At 48.8% G+C, this 19,167-nt stretch overlaps 2 protein-coding genes across 7 annotated transcripts in view; one reads left to right on the forward strand and one right to left on the reverse strand.

The window, feature by feature from the left end:
• LOC117005047 (mothers against decapentaplegic homolog 7-like) overlaps positions 1-18,836 on the reverse strand; it is a 44,442-nt gene extending 25,606 nt beyond the window's left edge. The window contains exons 1-4 of one of the 6 annotated variants that reach the window (XR_004419751.1): positions 17,994-18,836; positions 16,305-16,358; positions 14,534-14,592; positions 1,326-1,397 (exon numbers count right to left, since the gene is read on the reverse strand). Coding sequence is in view for 2 of the 6 variants with exons in the window: in XM_033076278.1 (XP_032932169.1) it covers positions 1,326-1,397; positions 11,352-11,357; positions 16,308-16,358; positions 16,893-17,397 (634 nt within the window). In the remaining 4 variants the exon portion in view is untranslated. Of the gene's footprint in view, positions 1-1,325; positions 1,398-11,351; positions 11,358-14,533; positions 14,610-16,304; positions 17,477-17,993 lie in introns of those variants that run through there. The other 5 variants (XR_004419754.1, XR_004419753.1, XM_033076278.1 and 2 more) reach the window with 5 other exon arrangements.
• On the forward strand, positions 2,017-9,957 carry LOC117005046. The gene is made up of 2 exons (XM_033076275.1): positions 2,017-2,168; positions 8,540-9,957. Exon 2 carries the CDS (start codon positions 8,561-8,563, stop codon positions 9,872-9,874), a length of 1,314 nt encoding a protein of 437 aa, XP_032932166.1. The 5' UTR covers positions 2,017-2,168; positions 8,540-8,560; the 3' UTR covers positions 9,875-9,957.
• Positions 18,837-19,167: the final 331 nt, after the last annotated feature.

Here is a 19,167-nt window from a genome sequence, read left to right on the forward strand (position 1 = left end):
CGGGCCTGCCCCCACCCGGCAGCCATGGGCCCCTGGGCCCGCCTCCACCCGGTTGCCGTGACACTGCCAGTTCCCCCCACGGTTCACGGCTCACACTTCTGGGGTGGTAAATGTCACAACTTTGGACATCATATAAGGCGCACCGGACTATAAGGCGCACTTCCGGTTTCGGGGGAAAATTTTAGTCAAAAGGGTGTGCCTTATAGTCGTGAAATTACTGTAATTCTTATTAGGGTCTTTGAGCAAACAATATGTTGTCCTCTCAAATAACAGACAAGGTATATATTAGACCCAAATAAAAACAAACAAGACTCACTTCAAGACATCCACACCAAACACATTTCCTGAAGAGAGGAAGGGGCAGATGCATGCATGCAGTCACCAACGACCTATTTCTGAAATTTGTTTCAGGGCGATGAATAAAGCATAACTCAAGGAGACATCAGCATAAAGAGAAGGACCTTAAAACATCAGTGAGTACATGCAAGTACATGGTTTCAGACACTCTAATCCTGGTAGAGACAGAGCCCATTCACCGACTTGGCCCATCCAGGATGGAAGATGAGGTGCTGAAATCACACCTTGGAAAAGGGGTGAGAGTTGAACTAGATGACTATTAAAGGTCTGCTCCAACCCAAAGCCCAAGAGGGGTGGGGAAACCACCCTCCAAACCTCCATCTGATAACAGCACCTGGAGGTTAAAGGAAATGGCAAACAGGAAAATTATGAAAACCATAGAGTATCTCAAGTTGGAAGGAATCCATAAGGATCATTGAGCCCAACTCCTTCTGCAATGTCCTCTGCAAAAAATGGGGTCACCTTTCCTCACCAGGCATCATAAGCCTTACACATTAGATGCAGGATACTGGTTACCCTACCAGGAGCAAAGCCCAAGCACAGTTCTCATCCTAGAGACAAGAGGTGCCACCACCACCATGTCAGAGACCTTGACACCAAATCCTTCTGCAAGGCACAATCGCACCTGCTCCCATAATCCATGTATCTGAACAAATCAGCAGTCAACATCACTTAGCCTTCCCCAACAGGACTCTTCCTGTGTCGGTCCAAAAATTAATAGGGCGTAAGGCTGGAATTCCAAACAAATATGGGCTTTCGGGGATGGAGAACCTCATCTGGGATTTCAATACATCCTCTGCATGAGAAGTATGCAACTGCTACTGAAATGAAACCTAATTTCCCCTTCAAACATGCCTTCCTCAACAACACTCATCCCCAAAACTCCTCAGCATCACTTCCCCTTCTGTTGGGACCCTTGGTCAACTCAACCCATATCCAAGATCAAGGAAAAGAAAGAGATGTCTTACCTGAAAGCCCCCCAGGGGCTAGACAATTAGTTCTTCCTGTTTCAGTGGAGGAAGGCGCAGAATCTGGAAAATCTGATGGAGAGAGGCAAAGAAAAAAACACAACAGTATATAAGCAGTTCTTCCAAGTTCCCAGCAATGCCATGAGCAGAACACACATTCCAAAGGGGTCAGCAAGAAACAATTACAGTGTGGAAGATACAATTTCTCCAAAGCCATCTTCCTCTGGCCCTTGGAATTTGCTGTAATAGATAAGATATCCTAGATACCAAGGCTGAGCCAGATGCCTTAGGAATTTGGTCACTCTCCTAACACTTCGGAAGATAATTGGTTAGAAATTAGGATGTTCAATTGGTCAGTTTCTGTTCTTTGTATAAACTTCTATTGGTTGTAGTTGGATCCTTCTTGAACCTATAAATATAGGTGTCTGCCCTTTGTTCTGAGAGAATCCTGCCTGACCCCCTTTCGCATGAAATAAACTCGTGTGGAAATCGTCAAGCGTGGCCTCCGGTCTTTCTCAGCTGATGAAATATATGGGTTTCTGAGAGATAGCTACATGTTAGCACTCTCCGGTCCCGTTGAAACCCACCAGGGACCGAAAAAGAGAGAGAAACCCTTATATTTGTGGCGCCTCGAACAGTGCCTGAAAACTGGGTTTTCGCACTGATGAACGGCAGTCTTGCAACTCGTCCGTCTTCAAGTCGTCATCACTCTTCAGAAACTGCTTTTTGTTGTAAAAAAAGCAGCATCTCCTGAAGGAACGTCGGACAACCTCAGAAATCCGGAGCTGAGACCCGACGGCATCAGCACAAACCAGCAGCTCGACCCTGTTAACTGAGGAATTTGTGAGTTTTCTCAGTCTGCCCTTTCTAACACCCGCGCGGGAATCTCTGGGTCACTTTGAGGGATTTTTGTTTTGTTTGATTTTTTTTCTGTTTTTTCTGCTGGTTTGCAAAAAATATGGGAAACAAACTCACAACTCCCAAGCTTTCCCATATTGAGAAAGATCTCTTCCTAAAAATCTCTAATCTGCTTTCTTCTAACAATTTCACTTTCTCAAAAGGGCACCTTTCTAAATCTAACCTACAACACTTCATTAAATGGCTTTCTACTGAATTTCCTCACTGTAACTTTGAAACTATAACTTCACCCTCTTTCCTAGACGGTGTTGGTACTCAGATCTATTTCTTACAAACTAAAGGCAACTTTCGTGTTTCTTCTTTTATTCCTTTATTTCAACATATAGTATATGCAGTTAAAAATCAAATTCCTCCCACCCAAAATGATCCCACTCTGCCCCACCCAGTTTCTCCCTCCCCCATCCCTTCCACCCCAAGTCCTGACCATAAAAATTCCCTTTCCCCCTCCATTCCCACCCCTGAAATCACCCCTCCCCCAGTACAGCCAGCTCCAACAGCCCTCTCAGCCCCCCTGCCTCTTCCCCCCCTCCCCCAGCAGCTGCACAGACATCCTCTACTCCCCCAAATTCCACAAACCTCCCTTCCCCCTCCTCAGTACATGCATCCCCTCTTCCTGCTCTCCCCACCCCCACCCAGATCTCTGCCCCCTTATCAGTACCCGCTCCCCCTCCTCCTCCTCCCCCCGCCCTCATCCACCCCTCTGCACCCTCCGCAATGCCCGCACCCCCACACGCCCCCTCCCCCGCTCCCCCCGTACTCCCTGCGCCGTCCCTCTCCGCCCTGCCAGCCCCAGTTCCGTACACCCCTCCACACCCGCCGCAGCTCCCGTCCCCGCACCCACCCCCTCGGTAATCCCCCCCCTCGCCGCCGCCGCGTCGGTTCCTCCACCGCCCCTCCCTGCCTCTGCGCCGCCACCCTCGGGTCCCCCCGTGCTGGCCACAACCGCGTTCCCTCCGGTAAACCCCGCCGTTCAACCCGCCGCCGCCATTGCTGAGACACACGCATGCGCAGCTCCACCCGCGCAGCCTGTGACGTCATCTCCCCACAACCACCCCGACCCCTACCCTCTGCAGCCCCCGCAGCCGTTCGCGACACCCCCTTATCCCCCTTCCCAACCCACGAGTGCCTTTTACCCCCCCCACCAAGCCCCTCTATGCCCCCCGACCCAAACCGCAAACCCCCCCGCTCTCTCTGCGTCTCCATCGCACAGCGCTGTAGCCCCGCCCCCGCACATGCGCAGTCAAGCCCTCCAAGCCTGCCCGGGGAATCCTCTGGGTCCTAGCTCCCCTCCCCAGGCAGCGCCACCTACAGCTCAGACCCTGTCACATCACCGACCTTACCCACCAACCACACACCACCCCACCGCCCCCGCCCTTAACCAAATGATACAATCCTCTACGAGCCATGAACATTGCTGCCAGCAAACCATTTCATATTCAGAATATACCGATTCTGAAACAAATGCCTTTAATGCAGATATACCTGACCCATGGACTGCTGTCCAACTTCAAGCTGCAAATTCAGATCAGTGGAAAATGGCCCAAAATATTTCTGCTTTTCCAGTTACTTATAAGAAAAGCAGGAATCCTGGAGCTCAAAGAGAAGCAGAGTGGCACAATTTCAACCCAAAATATATTAATGATTTGTCCAAATTGGCTTCAGAACACGGCAGGTCATCCCAAATTTTTAAAAATTCTTTAGATGCCACCTTTTCTGGACATACCCTAATTCCACATGATCTGAAAAACCTATCCAGATGTCTCCTCACATCAGCTGAATTCATGCTGTGGGAAAGACACTGGAAAAAACATTTACTACTATTAGTTGATAAATATGACAAAATTCCAAATGGCAGAAAATACACCATTCAACAGCTTGCTGGTGAAGGTGACTTTGCGAAACCTTCAAAACAAATTGACACACTTCCTGAAGAGGTTCTGCAAGAAATAGCTAATGCAGCAAAGACCTCATTCCTTCTAACCCCTGATGATTCAAAACCTACCTTGCATTTCTCTACTATAAAACAAGGTGTGGATGAGAGTTTCATAAAATTTGTAGACAGACTTAAAGATGCCCTGGAAAAACAGATTGATAGTTCTGAGGCACAAACAGAATTACTCCGAAAGCTTGCCATGTGCAATGCAAATGCAAAATGCAAATCTATTTTAAGAGCTCTACCCACAGACACTGAGCCAACCATTGAACAAATGGTGGAAAGCTGCACAAAACACACATCCACTGAAAACACAGTAGCCCTGGCAGTTTCTAAAGGGATTTCACAGGGAGTCTCAGATGTTTTTGCAGTGGTGAATTCCAAACAAAATGCTCGCTGTTTTTACTGTGGAGAAATTGGACACTTTATAAAAGACTGTCCAGAAAAATTAGCTTCCTCAAACTTCAATAATAATTTCCAAAAACCCCAGAAACAACAAAAAAACCGACAGTATCAAAAAAACTCCTCCAGGAGCGCGGTAGCAGCCCCGCGCTTCGACAACAAATCAAAAGCTGCTTTCCACCCCAACCCTCCTGTGAAAACCGGGGGACACTTCAACCCACCGACACAGGGGATTCCAGACTACACCAAGCAGATCCAACATACGGAGCGTTACAGATGGGAACCAGGCGCCAGCTGGTAAACAATTTATCTTTGAACTTTACAGATAAGAACTTTTACCGTGTTCCCACAGGAAAGCGAGGACCAGCCGATGGTCCCTGGAACATTTTGATTCTAGGTGACACCTTCCATGGCCCATCACAGATTTTTGTTTTGCCTGAAATTCAGTATGTTTCGCCTGGACAAGAAATCTTTGTTCAACTTAAATGTGTAGACATTCCCTTCTATCTCCCACAGAAAACTCCAGTTGCACAAGCTTTCCTGCTGCCAAAAAACTACGTAGAGCAGATTCCACTCAACCCCACAATTTTGTGGACGCAAATCATGGGAACAAACAAGCCCATGCTTGAATGCAACCTTTTCTGCAAGGGAGAAAGAATCAGCCGACCAGGAATGCTGGACACAGGTGCTGATGTGACCATCATCGCCCACTCGGAGTGGCCAGTCAGTTGGCCACTGCAACCAGTGGCAGGTATAATCTCAGGCATTGGTGGTGTCGCTGAGTCCATGCAGAGCAAGCACAATGTCATCATCGAAGGCCCTGAAGGCAAGTTGGCCACCATCCGCCCCTTCGTGGTAAAAGCCCCCATCACCATATGGGGCAGGGATGCCCTATCCCAATGGGGTGCCTCTCTCGAAGTTCATGACCAGGATTTTTAGCTGGGACCATTGTTGAACGCGCGTGTCCCGAGACTCCACCCCTCACCTGGAAAAGTGATCAGCCTGTTTGGACAGAACAATGGTCCCTTTCTAAGGTCAAATTACGCGCGTTGCACACCCTGGTAGAAGAACAACTTGCCAAAGGCCATATCACCGAGACCACAAGCCCTTGGAACTCTCCAGTCTTTGTTCTGCGAAAACCTGGGACCAACAGGTGGAGACTTCTGCATGACCTCCGCAAGATAAATAATATCCTCGAAGAAATGGGTCCCCTTCAGCCTGGCCTGCCTTCACCATCGATGCTGCCTCGAGATTGGACTCTTGTTGTCATTGACATCAAGGACTGTTTCTTTAGCATTCCTCTGCACCCTCAAGATGCACCGCGTTTCGCCTTCTCTGTTCCCTCTCTTAACAGAGAAGCTCCTCTCAAAAGATACCACTGGCTTTTCCTCCCTCAAGGACTCAAAAACTCTCCCACCATATGCCAATGGTACGTGGCTCACGTCCTCTCTCCTGTCCGAAAAGAATTCCCAGACGCAATCATTTACCACTACATGGATGACATCCTAGTTTGTGCATCAGACAAGAAGTACCTGGACAAAGCAGTCACTTCCACCATCGAAACCATCCAAAAAGCAGGATTTGAAATTCGAGAAGACAAAGTACAATACACCAGCCCGTGGAAATACCTTGGACTCCAGATTCGAGAAAGAACCATCGTTCCCCAGCAGCTCTCCATTCGAGATGACCCAAAAACCCTGAGAGACCTACACAGCCTGTGCGGATCCATCAACTGGATACGTCCCCTTCTGGGAATCACAACTGAAGACCTCGCTCCCCTCTTCAACCTCCTCCGTGGTGATGACGACCTGGACTCTCCACGCACCATCACCCCTGAAGCCAGAGAAGCCATCACCAAAGTCCAAGAAGCCCTGTCCTCACGTCAAGCTCATCGCTACGAGCCCAGCCTGCCTTTCCAGTTTGCCATCCTGGGAAAGGCCCCTCGATTCCATGGACTGATTTTTCAATGGGACTCTCAACTCACAGACCCTCTATTGATCCTTGAATGGGTTTTCACAAGCAACCAGCCCACAAAGACAATCACCACATTTCAAGAAATCATGGCACATCTGATCAGAAAAGCCAGAACTCGCCTTCGCTCCCTTGCGGGGTGTGAGTTCACCTGCATTTATCTGCCACTCACCACTGGAGATCTGGAGCACTTGCTCCAAACCAATGAAAGTCTCCAATTCGCTTTAGATAGTTACACAGGTCAAATTTCCATCCATTTACCAAAACATAAACTTTTCAATCGAAATGCAGTTTTTCATTTAGTCCCAAAGTTAGTCCAAAGCAGAACACCCCTCAAAGCTTTGACAGTTTTCACAGATGGCTCAGGTTCCTCTCACAAATCAGTAATGACTTGGAAAGACCCCAAAACCCAGAAATGGGAATCTGATGTCCAAATAGTGGACGGGTCCCCACAAATTGCTGAGCTAGCAGCTGTTGTCAGAGCCTTTGAGAAATTCAAAGATGAACCCTTTAATCTGGTCACAGATTCTGCCTATGTTGCTGGTATAGCCATGAGGGCAGAACATGCTTTCATCAAAGAAGTTTCCAATCCCAAATTATACCAATTGATTTCTGAATTAACTCAATTGATTTCTAGCAGGAAACAACCCTACCATATTGTGCATGTGAGATCACACACTGATCTCCCCGGTTTCATCACAGAAGGAAACCGGAAAGCGGATGCACTGGCCATGCCAGCTCAATCTGCAAATGTTCCTGACATCTTTGCCCAGGCAAAGCTGTCACATGCATTCTTTCACCAAAATGTACCTGCTCTCATCAGGATGTTCAAAATCTCAAAAGATCAGGCAAAAGCTATTGTGGCAACATGCCCAAATTGCCAAAATTACCAAATACCTTCTATGGGTACAGGAGTCAACCCCCGAGGATTGAACAGCTGCCAACTGTGGCAGACTGATGTTACCCATTTCCCATCCTTTGGAAAGTCAAAATATGTGCACGTGTCAGTTGACACATTTTCAGGAGCAATTTTTGCATCAGCTCATGCAGGGGAAAAGGCCACTCATGTTATCAAGCATTTCCTCCTTGCATTTGCTACTCTAGGGGTTCCAAAAAAGATAAAAACTGATAATGGGCCCGCTTACAAATCCCAAGAACTAAAAAGGTTCCTCAATGAATGGGGAATTGAACACACTAGGGGAATTCCAGAAAACCCCACAGGACAATCCATTGTAGAAAGAACCCACCAAACTCTCAAAAGAGTCCTCAACCAGCAGCACAGAGACACAGTAATTTTGTCTCCGGTTGAAAGACTCTGCAAAGCTCTCTACGTCATCAATTTCCTCAATTGCTCAGCGTCGGAGCCTGATCCTCCTATCCTCCGACACTTTGCAAACTCAACCCAAGCTAAGCTCACAGAAAAACCACCAGTGTTGGTAAAAGACCCAGAAACACACCAAGTTTCTGGACCTTTTCAATTGATCACCTGGGGACGGGGATACGCATGTGTGTCCCTACCTTCAGGCCCCAGGTGGTTCCCAGGGAAAAATGTAAAACCATACTTAGGTACTGCAAAAATCACACCAAAAAATTCCAACAAAAGTTCTCCTGAGTCAAACACCAAACCTCCTCAAAACCAGACCAGCTCGGCCTGGAGAAGGAGACGTCGCAAAGCTCCCACACAACAGAAAATCAACCGTCCTGTCACACGACAGCAAACGAAACAGAAAGCTAAACAGCCTTCTGCTGTTTCAGCCAAATCGTAGGCCAGACTTAACCTGGCAACAGAACAGATGTTTAGACGCTGTTAACCCTGATGAAAACCCCATTGCTTCCTCTTTATAACCCTTAGCAAACCCCTAACCCTATACTTGCTCCCCTTTCCGTAGAGTTAAGTCAAAAAAGGGCGGGGGGGAGATAGGGACGATAAAACCCTATTCCTCCTCTCCCAATTTAAAAAGTTAACAAATTTTGCTTGTGTTCCTATCAGAAGCCACACCCTTGTCCAGAGATGAAAAGCATCTCCGTTGGTGTTGCCCTCACTGCCGCCTGGATGCTTCTCACTGCACCGCATGCCTGCGGCTGGATCGCCCCACAGCCCAACCAAAATGTCTGGGTGACTTTAGCAAAGACGCTAAAACAAGATAATCTGTGTTTATCCATGGGCAACCTTGATAACCCACTTTCCACCTGTCTAGTAGGAATTCCTTTGGTAGCAGATGATTGGCCAGTTTATAACTCAGAACTCCTTCGCACCACAGGTAAGAGACCCAATCCAGTGGACAATTGGGATGAGTGGACAAAAATGCTGCCAAATGCGCAGGAGGAGCCCCAAGAATTGGATTTGCTGGGGTCCTCCAGGGCAACATTTTGTGTCAAATTTTACTTTAGACGCCCAAGACAAAATTTTGCCGATTTGGATTTGACAAAAAACACATACCGAAAAGATATCTCCCCCATTAACAAAGCTTACAATTCCCCGGATTGGTGCAATTACACTGCCCACACACTTTCAGAATCCTCTCTCCATCCCAAAACCTTGCCCCGAGGAATGTTTCTTATCTGTGGTGATCGAGTTTGGGCCGGAATTCCCTCCCGCCTTCAGGGAGGACCCTGTAGCCTTGGCAGACTTTCTACCCTCACCCCAAACATCACTTTGTTGCACAATTGGAGAAAAGATAGTGAATCAAAACGCGAAAAAAGATCCTACACTGAATATGATGAAAGTTGCGACCCTAAATTGTACAATTGGAACAAACCCAAAAGAGTTGCTGTCTCCCTGTTTCTACCCTGGGTAGCAGCAGCAAAAGCCCTTGGCGAAATTGATCATTTGGGGTGCTGGCTTAGTAAGCAGGCCAATGCTACATCTGCTGCCCTGAGTGACCTCTTGAAAGACGAAGAAACCACAAGACATGCCTCTCTGCAAAACCGTGCTGCAATCGATTTCCTGCTGCTCGCCCATGGACATGGCTGCCAAGACTTTGAAGGGATGTGCTGCTTCAACCTCTCATCCCGCTCCACATCCATCCACGCCAACATCCAGAAGCTGCACGAACTCGTAAAGGACGTGAAAAAGGAAACCACCCCCGACTGGGTCCATGATCTTTTTGGTCAATGGGGACTGACGGGATGGGCTGCATCTTTGGTCAAAGGAATTTTGTGGATTTTGATTGTAGTTGTTGTTGTGTTAGTTATGTTTGCATGCTTTGCTCAATGCTTCAAGAAAGTTACAAAAAGCGTCTTTTTAGTAAATACAGAGAGAGGAATTGTGGAAGATACAATTTCTCCAAAGCCATCTTCCTCTGGCCCTTGGAATTTGCTGTAATAGATAAGATATCCTAGATACCAAGGCTGAGCCAGATGCCTTAGGAATTTGGTCACTCTCCTAACACTTCGGAAGATAATTGGTTAGAAATTAGGATGTTCAATTGGTCAGTTTCTGTTCTTTGTATAAACTTCTATTGGTTGTAGTTGGATCCTTCTTGAACCTATAAATATAGGTGTCTGCCCTTTGTTCTGAGAGAATCCTGCCTGACCCCCTTTCGCATGAAATAAACTCGTGTGGAAATCGTCAAGCGTGGCCTCCGGTCTTTCTCAGCTGATGAAATATATGGGTTTCTGAGAGATAGCTACATGTTAGCACTCTCCGGTCCCGTTGAAACCCACCAGGGACCGAAAAAGAGAGAGAAACCCTTATTACAGTAATTTCACAATTATAAGCCGCACCATTTTGACTAAAGTTTTGGTCCGTACCCGAAAGTGCAGCTTGTAATCCGGAGCAGCTTATATACAAACAATGTTCTAAAAGTTGCCAACCCAGAAGTGAGAGCCTGTGGCAGCCCCAAGCCGAGTTGGAGCCTGGCCGGTCCCGGCAGAGGCGGGGCCAGCAGCGTGGGGAAGCCCAGCGGTGCGGGGTCACCCAGCGGCACAGGGGAGCCCGACGGCACGGGGGAAACCAGGCAGCAGAGGGAAGCCCGGGAGCAGGGGGAAGCCCAGTAGCATGGGGAAGCCCGGTAACAGGGGGAAGCCCGGCAGAGCCGGGGTCAGCAGTGCGGGGAAGCCCAGCAGCGCGGGGGCCGGCAGAGCCGGGCCAGGGCGAGCAAACATAGCGGTGGCGGTGCAGGTAGCGGGCGGGGGCGGCAGCAGTAGCGCCACCCAGTGGGCCCTGAGCAGCTCCGCCAAGCGGCAGCTCCGAGTTGGGCCACCCCGCCCCATCGGCAGCCCCAAGCGGGTCAAGCCAGTAAAACCCGCGATCCCGCAATTCTGTTGTTAATTGGCAACTTTGTGAAAGTTGCACACGGATCCTCGCTGTGAACGAAAGTGTGGTTTATAATCCGGTGCGGCTTATATATGGAGGAAGAACGAAACGTTGCCGACACCCCAGAAGTGCGGCTTATAATCAGGTGCAGCTTGTTATCGTGAAATTACTGTACTAATTTTCCAGCAGAGAGACTGTAGTTCATCAAGAAGCATCCACCCTAACTTGTTGCCTCAGTTGTCTGCACACTGTGCTTCATCACCATCCAACGCTGATTATAGACTGGCAAAAATTACAGACTGGTTGCCACTTCTCTGCCCAAATCACTGGGTGATAAGATCAAGGTTGTCGCCATTCTGATGTAAGTAAGCTCCCAAAAATGTTTAAATGCATTAGATGCTTAAATGTATAAATGTTTTAGACTTCCAATTTAGTCAACACTTGTAACTCACCAAAATGAGAACCAAAAAGAAAATGTGTCATCGCTGCCCTTTTGCAGTAAACAGTCTACATTTGCATTTCTCCATTCAATTTCTGTCACCACCAGCTGCTGGTAGATCTTTTACCCTGCTGTCACCTCCTAAGACAGGTGGGCAACTGGATCTACTCCTCCATGCACCACCAAAGGGCAGAGTAAGATTGGCAGCCCTATTAAAAGTTTCTCCTGATGCATGAATATATTGGAGATCAAGATTTGGAACTTTCCATCCAAAGCCTGTTCCTCCAGGAAGAGCCCGAAGTTAACACCAATATCCTTGTCCTGCAGGCAAACTTCACCTTTTTGGTCACTACCATGTGTGGGACAAGCTCAAGGACAAACCTGAGAAGGCCTGTGAAGTTCACACAACCTTCTGCTCCTCAGCAAGCTCCCAGAGACTTTGGGTTTCATCAAATTTGGGCTCCCTAATGACATCACTTTGCTCACAGCTGTATCTCAAAGCAAGGACCACCACCAGCAGTCAAGATAATTTTCTCCCAACTGATAAAGTAATTCTTCAAGATTTCATCCCTGAAATTCAAGTGGATAAGAAATTCATGTCTGCATAACCTCATTTTATCAGAGTAAAGCCCTAACAGCAATATACAGTTTAACAGGACATAATCAAACAAAAAACAATAGGGGAGACAGGAAATGGACTTACTTGCAAAATACTGTTTATGATGACTTGTCATGAGAAATATGGGTGGTTGGGGTTTTTTGTTGTTTTGTTTTTTGGATTTTTTTGGTTTGTTTTTTTTCCTCCTATTTTTTTAACCCTTTCTATTCCAGGTGGAAGATTCCCCCTGCCCCTCTCCTGGGATGGCTGTAACTTCTTGAGCTACAGATGCTTTCTGAATGTAGGTTGGACCACCCTGCTCTGTACTGGGCTCCTTCTGCCCCCAGCTACAGTTCCCTAAAGAGTCCCTGTGGGATAGAGGACATCATTCTCCCTTTCTATGTTGTCTTGTTCTAGGGATCATATGCAACCAGATTCCCTGCTAGCACATCAAACAGGATGGCAGGAGAGAATCCTATCCCAACTTAAAATGCATAACCCTAGCAATGGGGTGAAGTGCTTTCATGACTTATCAGCTCCCTTCTTGTACCACATCATCCACAGTCAGTTCTCCTCATCAATGAATTATCCTCTGAAGTCTCTTTAGAAGACGCAATGTTTCTCACAATATAAAACCATTGCGGAGACACAATTAATCCTGGTGGCCACCAGCATAACTTTGCAACATGTCCAATAGCTCCTGGAAGCTGCCAAACCTTCAGTTCCCCTGAAATTCCAGGTCACAGGAAGACATTCAGCTCTGCAATGACATCTCAGTGGGTTTCCTGAACTCTCATACTCCAGCACCACCATGACCAGTCACCCAGGAACATGATGGACACAGCAACTTGCAGCCCCTTGTCCCACTTAATGATGGGTCAAAATACCTGTTTGAATTATTTGGAGGCACTGTTGTTCATCTTGCTTCCAACACAACTGCAAACAGCAGCACCTGCAGGGACATACGAGATGCTGAGCGTCCACATGCCTCTAGGATTGCAGGGTGAGCCTAGCCCCGTGCAAGCCACTGTCACCCATGCCTGCAAATGTCCCATGTAAGGAAGAGGAGAAGTCCTCTCCTTGATGAATGTCCTCCCCATTCCTGAAAGTGTTCAAGGTCAGGATGGATGGAGCTTTGAGCAACCTGGTCTAGTGAAAGGTGTCTCTGCCCATGGAAGGAGACTTGAAACTAGATGATCTTTAAGGTCCCTTCCAACCCAAACCATTGAAGGATTCTATGAAAGAGCAAGCCAGCCTGGACCTCCAACCTTTCTGCAGGTAACCTGGCCATAAAGGGCAGATCTTTCTGCTCTGCCAGATCTATCCTGCCAATGCACAAACTGATGTGGCATTTCATTGCCTGCAGCAGACCTCCAGCTTCCTGTCCACCCCTGCTTTCCTCCAGCCAGTGACAAGGCTTGTATTATCCTCCATCACTGTCAGAAAAACAGTTTAATCCCCATCATAATGGTTCTAATCTAAAAGAGGGGATAGTCAGACTAGATAGAACACAGAAATTTTTTTACAATGAGGGTGGTGAAACACTGGCACAGGTTGCCTAGAGAGGTGGTAGATGCCCCATGCCTGGAAACATTAAAGGTTAGGTTGGACGGGGGTCTGAGCAACCTGGTCAGGTTGAAGATGTCCCAGATCATGGCAGGTGAGTTGGACTGGATGAGTTTTAAAGGTCCCTTCCAACCCAAACCATTCTGTGATTCTATGGTTATGGGCACTGGCGACCACTTTGAGAGCCCACATTGGTCCTGGTATTCCTGTCTGTCTGTCCATATGAAATACAAGACATGGTACTAAATACTTAAATTACAGTAATTTCATGACTATACCGGGTGTCAGCAAATTTCCGAACTTTGTCCATATATAAGGCGCACCAGACTATAAGGTGCACTGTTTTTTTGCAGCGAGGATCCGCGCGCAACAAAGTAACAAATTAGTAATGGAATCAGGTGATTGCAGGGTTTACTGGCAGGTGCTCAATTTGCAAACATTTTTCACGGATTGGCGTAGCCTTTAAACGCAGCCCCAGGTGCCCTTCCCATGCTGCGGGCCCCGGCACTCCTGCCTGCCCCCGGCAGCGCCGGCTGGTGCAGTTGGTGTGGTTCTCGTGGCACGCGGTTCTCGCAGCTCTTGCGGCTCACGTGGCTGGCGCGGCTCTAGTGGTTGGCGCGGTTCTCACGGTGCGCAGTTCACGCGGCTCTTGCAGCTCGGCTTGCAGCTCGCACTTCTGGGTTGGCAAATTTCCAAACTTTGTCCATATATAAGGGGCACCGGATTATAAGGCGCACTTCCGGGTTTCAATCAAAATTTTAGTCAAAAGGATGTGCCTTATAGTCATGAAATTACTTTTTTGTTGCCATTATCACACTTGATGGAAAAGTAAAAGTTTCCTGCTGAATGCATGTTCCTAGTTCTATCAGCAGATGCAGCTGCCCAAGTCTAAATGGAGGGACCATCCTCCCCCCAAGGTCCCAGGGGAGAAGATGGCTGATGTACATCAGCCAGGTAAAAGGTTTCACACCTTCCCATCATCATCTACTGTCCCTCTCCCATCTAAACAATCCTCAACATCAGGTGGAAAACTGACACAGGAGATGACACTGATGCTGAGACAGGAAACTCTTGGTCCCTCCCCAGAAGAAATGCCAAGAAACTCTGAGCTTGCAAAACCCACCTGCAACAACAGACTTCCAGACTCCACTTCAGCCTGTTGCAGCCCAGTAAAGAGTTCAGCTGTAAAACAGATTTTTCTTTCAAAAAGGAAAAAAAAAGGAGGATTTTTTTTGGTGAGTAACCCAGTTGTTGCTGTGTTTCCAATGGGCAGCATTAATCACTTCCTATTTGCCGATAGGAATAACTTTTCCTTTTGAAATGGCACATTCATATTCTGTGGTTTTTCTGTTTACACACATTTTGCTACCTTATGTCAATATTTGCTGATAAATAAAAATATCACTGGGCTAACTGAAAATGAGGTCCTGGCAGAGGCAGATTGGATGTTTAAAGCCTGCTAACAGATTTATCTTAACATCTTTTCAGGAAACCAAAACCAAGCTTTAAACCTTGTCTCCTGCAGCTCTGAAGCCCTTTACACCCCATGCCAGGATCATTGGTGAGTGGAAAGAAGAGCAATAAAGGCAGAAGAAAGAGAAACTTTTTGGGAAACACTGCAGGGATGCAGGCAAAATGATGCCAATCTCACACAAACCCACAAAATTTTGCAACCTGGCAGACCCTCAAAGTCTATTACAGAGCAACCCTTCTGCATACCAGCACTTCCTCAGGATCTTGAACCTACTCCAGATATCCTTTTTTTATTCATGACCCTTTACCGCCTGGATTTTTAATGCTGAGGCAAAATAGTTCATGCTTTGTGACCCAATTTTTTGTTTAACATCTTTGCTTATTTCTACGAGTCATAAAAAGACATATAAATGTTTCTTAAAAAGTTTTCAGAGGAGGGAAAAACAACAGTCTAGTTTCAAAGGAACAGTAGGCAGGATGGGACCCCACATGGTACCAAAGCAACCTCAAGGTTGGGGTTTCTTTTAGTCCCAAGAAACTGATGAGCAACAATTTCACAGAAACTGCTCTTTTGGTAAAAAAAAACCCCAAACAATGACCTAATATTGGTCTTCTTTGCCTCCGTGTACCACCATGCCCTTCCTGGCTGCCATGACCATGGGACATGACCACTGAGACTACTGTGCTCCAGACAACACTCCAGATCCACTAATCCTTGAGGAGTCAGGAGTTGCTCCTTCCTGAGCTCTCCCCCTTTCTGATTCTCCCATCATCTCCTTCTCCCAGCCTCATTTATCTCACACTCGGTGAGTTCACTGTGAACCAAGAGTTTATGCAGACAAGCACAAAAGAGATGGTGCCAGCCTCAAATGGGCTTCTCCCCTGGCACCCTGACATTCAATTACAAGCAACAGGCATGCAAAGTTGTGCTAAAACTGTTTTAAAAAGAACAAGAAAAAAAAACATTTCAACCCCTTTTCCTAATTTTTTCAAGCTGACAGGGTGGGATTAGGTTCCTTTAAAAAGACATAAAGATTTCTAACAAGTCCATTTATGAAGGTTCATTTGGATTCCCAGGAATTAGGGAGATACTGTGCTGGTTCCCAGCATAAATCCCTACAAAATTCACCCAGGGGTGCGGGAGCACTGCCATTTCCAACTGGATCCCACAATGCAAACCAGTGCTTCCCTGCAATCCCTCTTAGAGTTTCTTGCCAGTTTTAAAATCCTACTTTGTGCAGAGGGTACCTTAGATAAATTATATGGTAATTATATGTTAATTCTTCAAAGAGTAGCAGGAAGCACAGAGGCAAGCAGGCCAAAAGAAAAATGCATGACAAAATCAGGAGATGTTTCCTTTAGCTAAGAAAGGGGTTGTTTTCCCTTTTATCTGTAGTCTGCATTGCAAAAAGTCCACTTACCACTTGGTTTGAGAAATTCCATTGGATATCTGGAATAGGGTGGAGGGGGAGACTCTGGAATTAGAAAAGTACAGAGAAAATAAAGCAGAACCATAAGAAAAAAAAAAAGAAAAATGATAGGGATTTATGATAACAGTGGCATTCTTTTAGCAAAACTGTTTGTCTTAGCTCTGGGGGTTGGAGGCAGGGCAGCGAGGCGGTGATTGCCTTGATATTTAGCTGTCAGATAAACAAAAGGGGCCGTCTGGCGCCAGTCTCCCTGCTATCTGCCGCTCGGGCTGTCTGATCGGGGCCTGCTTGGCTCGGCAGAGCCGCGGTAGCGCCGGGGCCGCCCGGCCCTTAATCCCCCGGCACCGCGCGGGGACGGCGGGGAGGCAGCGCCGGGGCCCTCGGGGCGGGAACTCACCTCCTCCCCTAAAGAGAAAAAAAAAAACATAAACCAAGGGAATAGAAAGGAGGCTTCGTGTGTTGGTTTGTTGGTTTGGTTTTTGTTTTGTTTTTCCAGAGGGAAAAAAAATTGGTGGGCTGTAAGGTGAATGGGGTTTCATCCCTCCATCTCCCGTACCCCTGCTCCCTCCGCAGCCGTACCTAGCTCGCAGAGCCGGCTGAGGTGGTGCGGGTTGCAGCAGACCAGCTCGGAGTGAGCCTTACCGTAGGATTCACAGCAACATAACTGCTTCACTTCGGAGCAGTGGCGGAGGTCGGGCCAGCGGAACACCTTGCACCGCAGCACGGGCAGCGGGTACCAGTGCTGTCCCAGCCGCGAGTCGGCCTTGGCGGGCAGCAGTAGGCAGGGGGTCCGCGCCCCGCCGCGGGACTCCACGGCGTGCAGCAGCCCCTCCAGCTGCCGCTCCTTCAGCCGCTTCAGCACGGCGTGGGTCAGTGCCTTCAGTTCCGCCTCCGCGCCCGCCGCCGCCCGCCCGCCTCGTCCCGCCTTCCCCGGGCAGCACCCGCGCCCTCCGCCCAAGTGCGCCCGGGGCTCGGCCACCGCCGCCACCGCGCCGGGCTCGCCCGCCACCGCCTCCTCCTCGCCACCGGGCGCGCGGCTCCGCCAGAGCTGCCGGACGAGCACCGAGCGTTTGGTCCTGAACATGCGGGAAGAGAGGAGAGGCCCCCGGCTACAAAACGGGCATGTCGTCCGCCGAGCATGAAGGGGCCGGCAGGCGGGATGCGGCGGCGGGGGGCAGCGGCGAGGGGCAGCGGAGCCGAGGCGGGCTGTGGCATGCGCCAGTCTCCGCGCTGGGGCCGCGGGTCCCGCCTCCTCCCGCGGGGGTCTGCACCGACCGCCCCTCCTCTGCGAGCGAGCGCGAGGAAAAAAAAAAATCAAATTAGGAAAAAAACGGGGGGGAGTGGGGAGCCGCTGCTCGCCTCGGCTTTGCCCTTAAAAGAAAAGAAAAATAAAAAGCCCGTCTAGAGCCTGCGGCGCCCGGCACGGGAGGAGGCGGGCGGAGGCTGTCGGCACCGCGCCGATCTGTGCGACGGCGGAGAGCGGCCCGAGCCGCGGGCGAACCTCGTCTGCCCAGGGGCCGCGGAGCCCATCAACCCGCCATGCCGGGGAGGGAGTACGGGTGGATGAGGAGGCAGGGATACGGTAGGGCAGAATCAAAGGATAAAAAATAAAAAGCGATCCAAAAGGGTGTGTAGTTAAAAAAAAAAATTAGAAATATTTAAAAAACCCGAAACACCAACCCTAAGGTTTGGACGTCGGTTTAAGCATCTGTCACAAAAGAGACGAACAAGTGCATCCAGTGTTATATCCCTATAAAAAGCCCAGGTCGTCTTGAGGGGGTGTTCGAGGTGGCGTTTTTTCCTCCTTTTTTCCAATTATTTTAATCCACATGGACACACACACGGAATCTTGATCCGACAGCTACAGAAAGAGGGGGGGGGAAAGGAAAGTGGGACAGTGTCCCCTCCTCCTTGCCTTCCCCAGCAGCGTGCCGCGGCTCCTTGCTGCCGGCGTGTCTGTGTTTTGGGTTGGGTATTTTTTTTCCCTCCTCTCTCTTCCTTCCTGCCTTCCTTCTCTTCCTCTTCCTCTTCCTCTTCCTCTTCCTCTTCCTCTTCCTCTTCCTCTGCCTCCGTATTTTCCTTGCTGCCGGAGAGAGTAGCCCCGTCGTCAGAACGGGGCACGGAGGGAGCGGAGCCGACGGTGGCGCGGTGCCTGCGCCCCCTCTCCTCTGCTCAGTCCCCCGCTCTGCTCCCCCCCTCTCCGGCGGCAGCTCACAGTGCGCAGCGGCGCGGCCCCGGCTCGGCCCCGACCCCGTCACGTGGGCTTCTAGACACCGTGTCGCTCCAGGGGAAAAAAAAAATCTATATATTATATTTACCTCAAATCGCCTTGTGCAATCGGCGACTAGGGTTGATGAAAGGTTCTGAGTTCTCCCGTCCCCGTTCCCCCTCCTCAACCTCCACCCCTACCCCAGGATGGAGAGGCCCCTCTGGGAACACGGAGAGGGTGCGGAGCGGCTGGTCTCTCCTGTACACCCAGCGGGGCACAGCAGAGGGAGCCTCCGAGGCCGGAGTGTGCCGGAGCCCACTGTAAGTATTGAAATATTAAACCAAATCAGTCTTAAAAATTAAATATTTTATTTATATGTATTTGGTTCTGGGCATCGAAGGAGGACACGGCACAAAAACCTATAATAATAATACTTTCCAATTTTACAGCACCTATTGCCAAAGGATGGGAAAATATTTCATAGAGGGTCAGTACACCAATTCTCATCAAATGCAAAGCTGAAATGATCAGCAAATAGCATTTTGATATTCTTGTTATGTGTACTACTAGTGGTAATAATCCATTGCACCCTGGGAGCTCTGCAGATCCCACATTCCAATTCTGGACCTTCAGAGGATGGGGAAA

Source organism: Catharus ustulatus, chromosome W, assembly GCF_009819885.2.
Source record: "Catharus ustulatus isolate bCatUst1 chromosome W, bCatUst1.pri.v2, whole genome shotgun sequence".
Lineage (NCBI taxonomy): Eukaryota > Metazoa > Chordata > Aves > Passeriformes > Turdidae > Catharus > Catharus ustulatus.

Coding starts and splice junctions, on each gene's coding strand:
- LOC117005046 (XM_033076275.1), top strand. CDS start 8,561: ATGAAAAGCATCTCCGTTGGTGTTGCCCTCACTGCCGCCTGGATGCTT.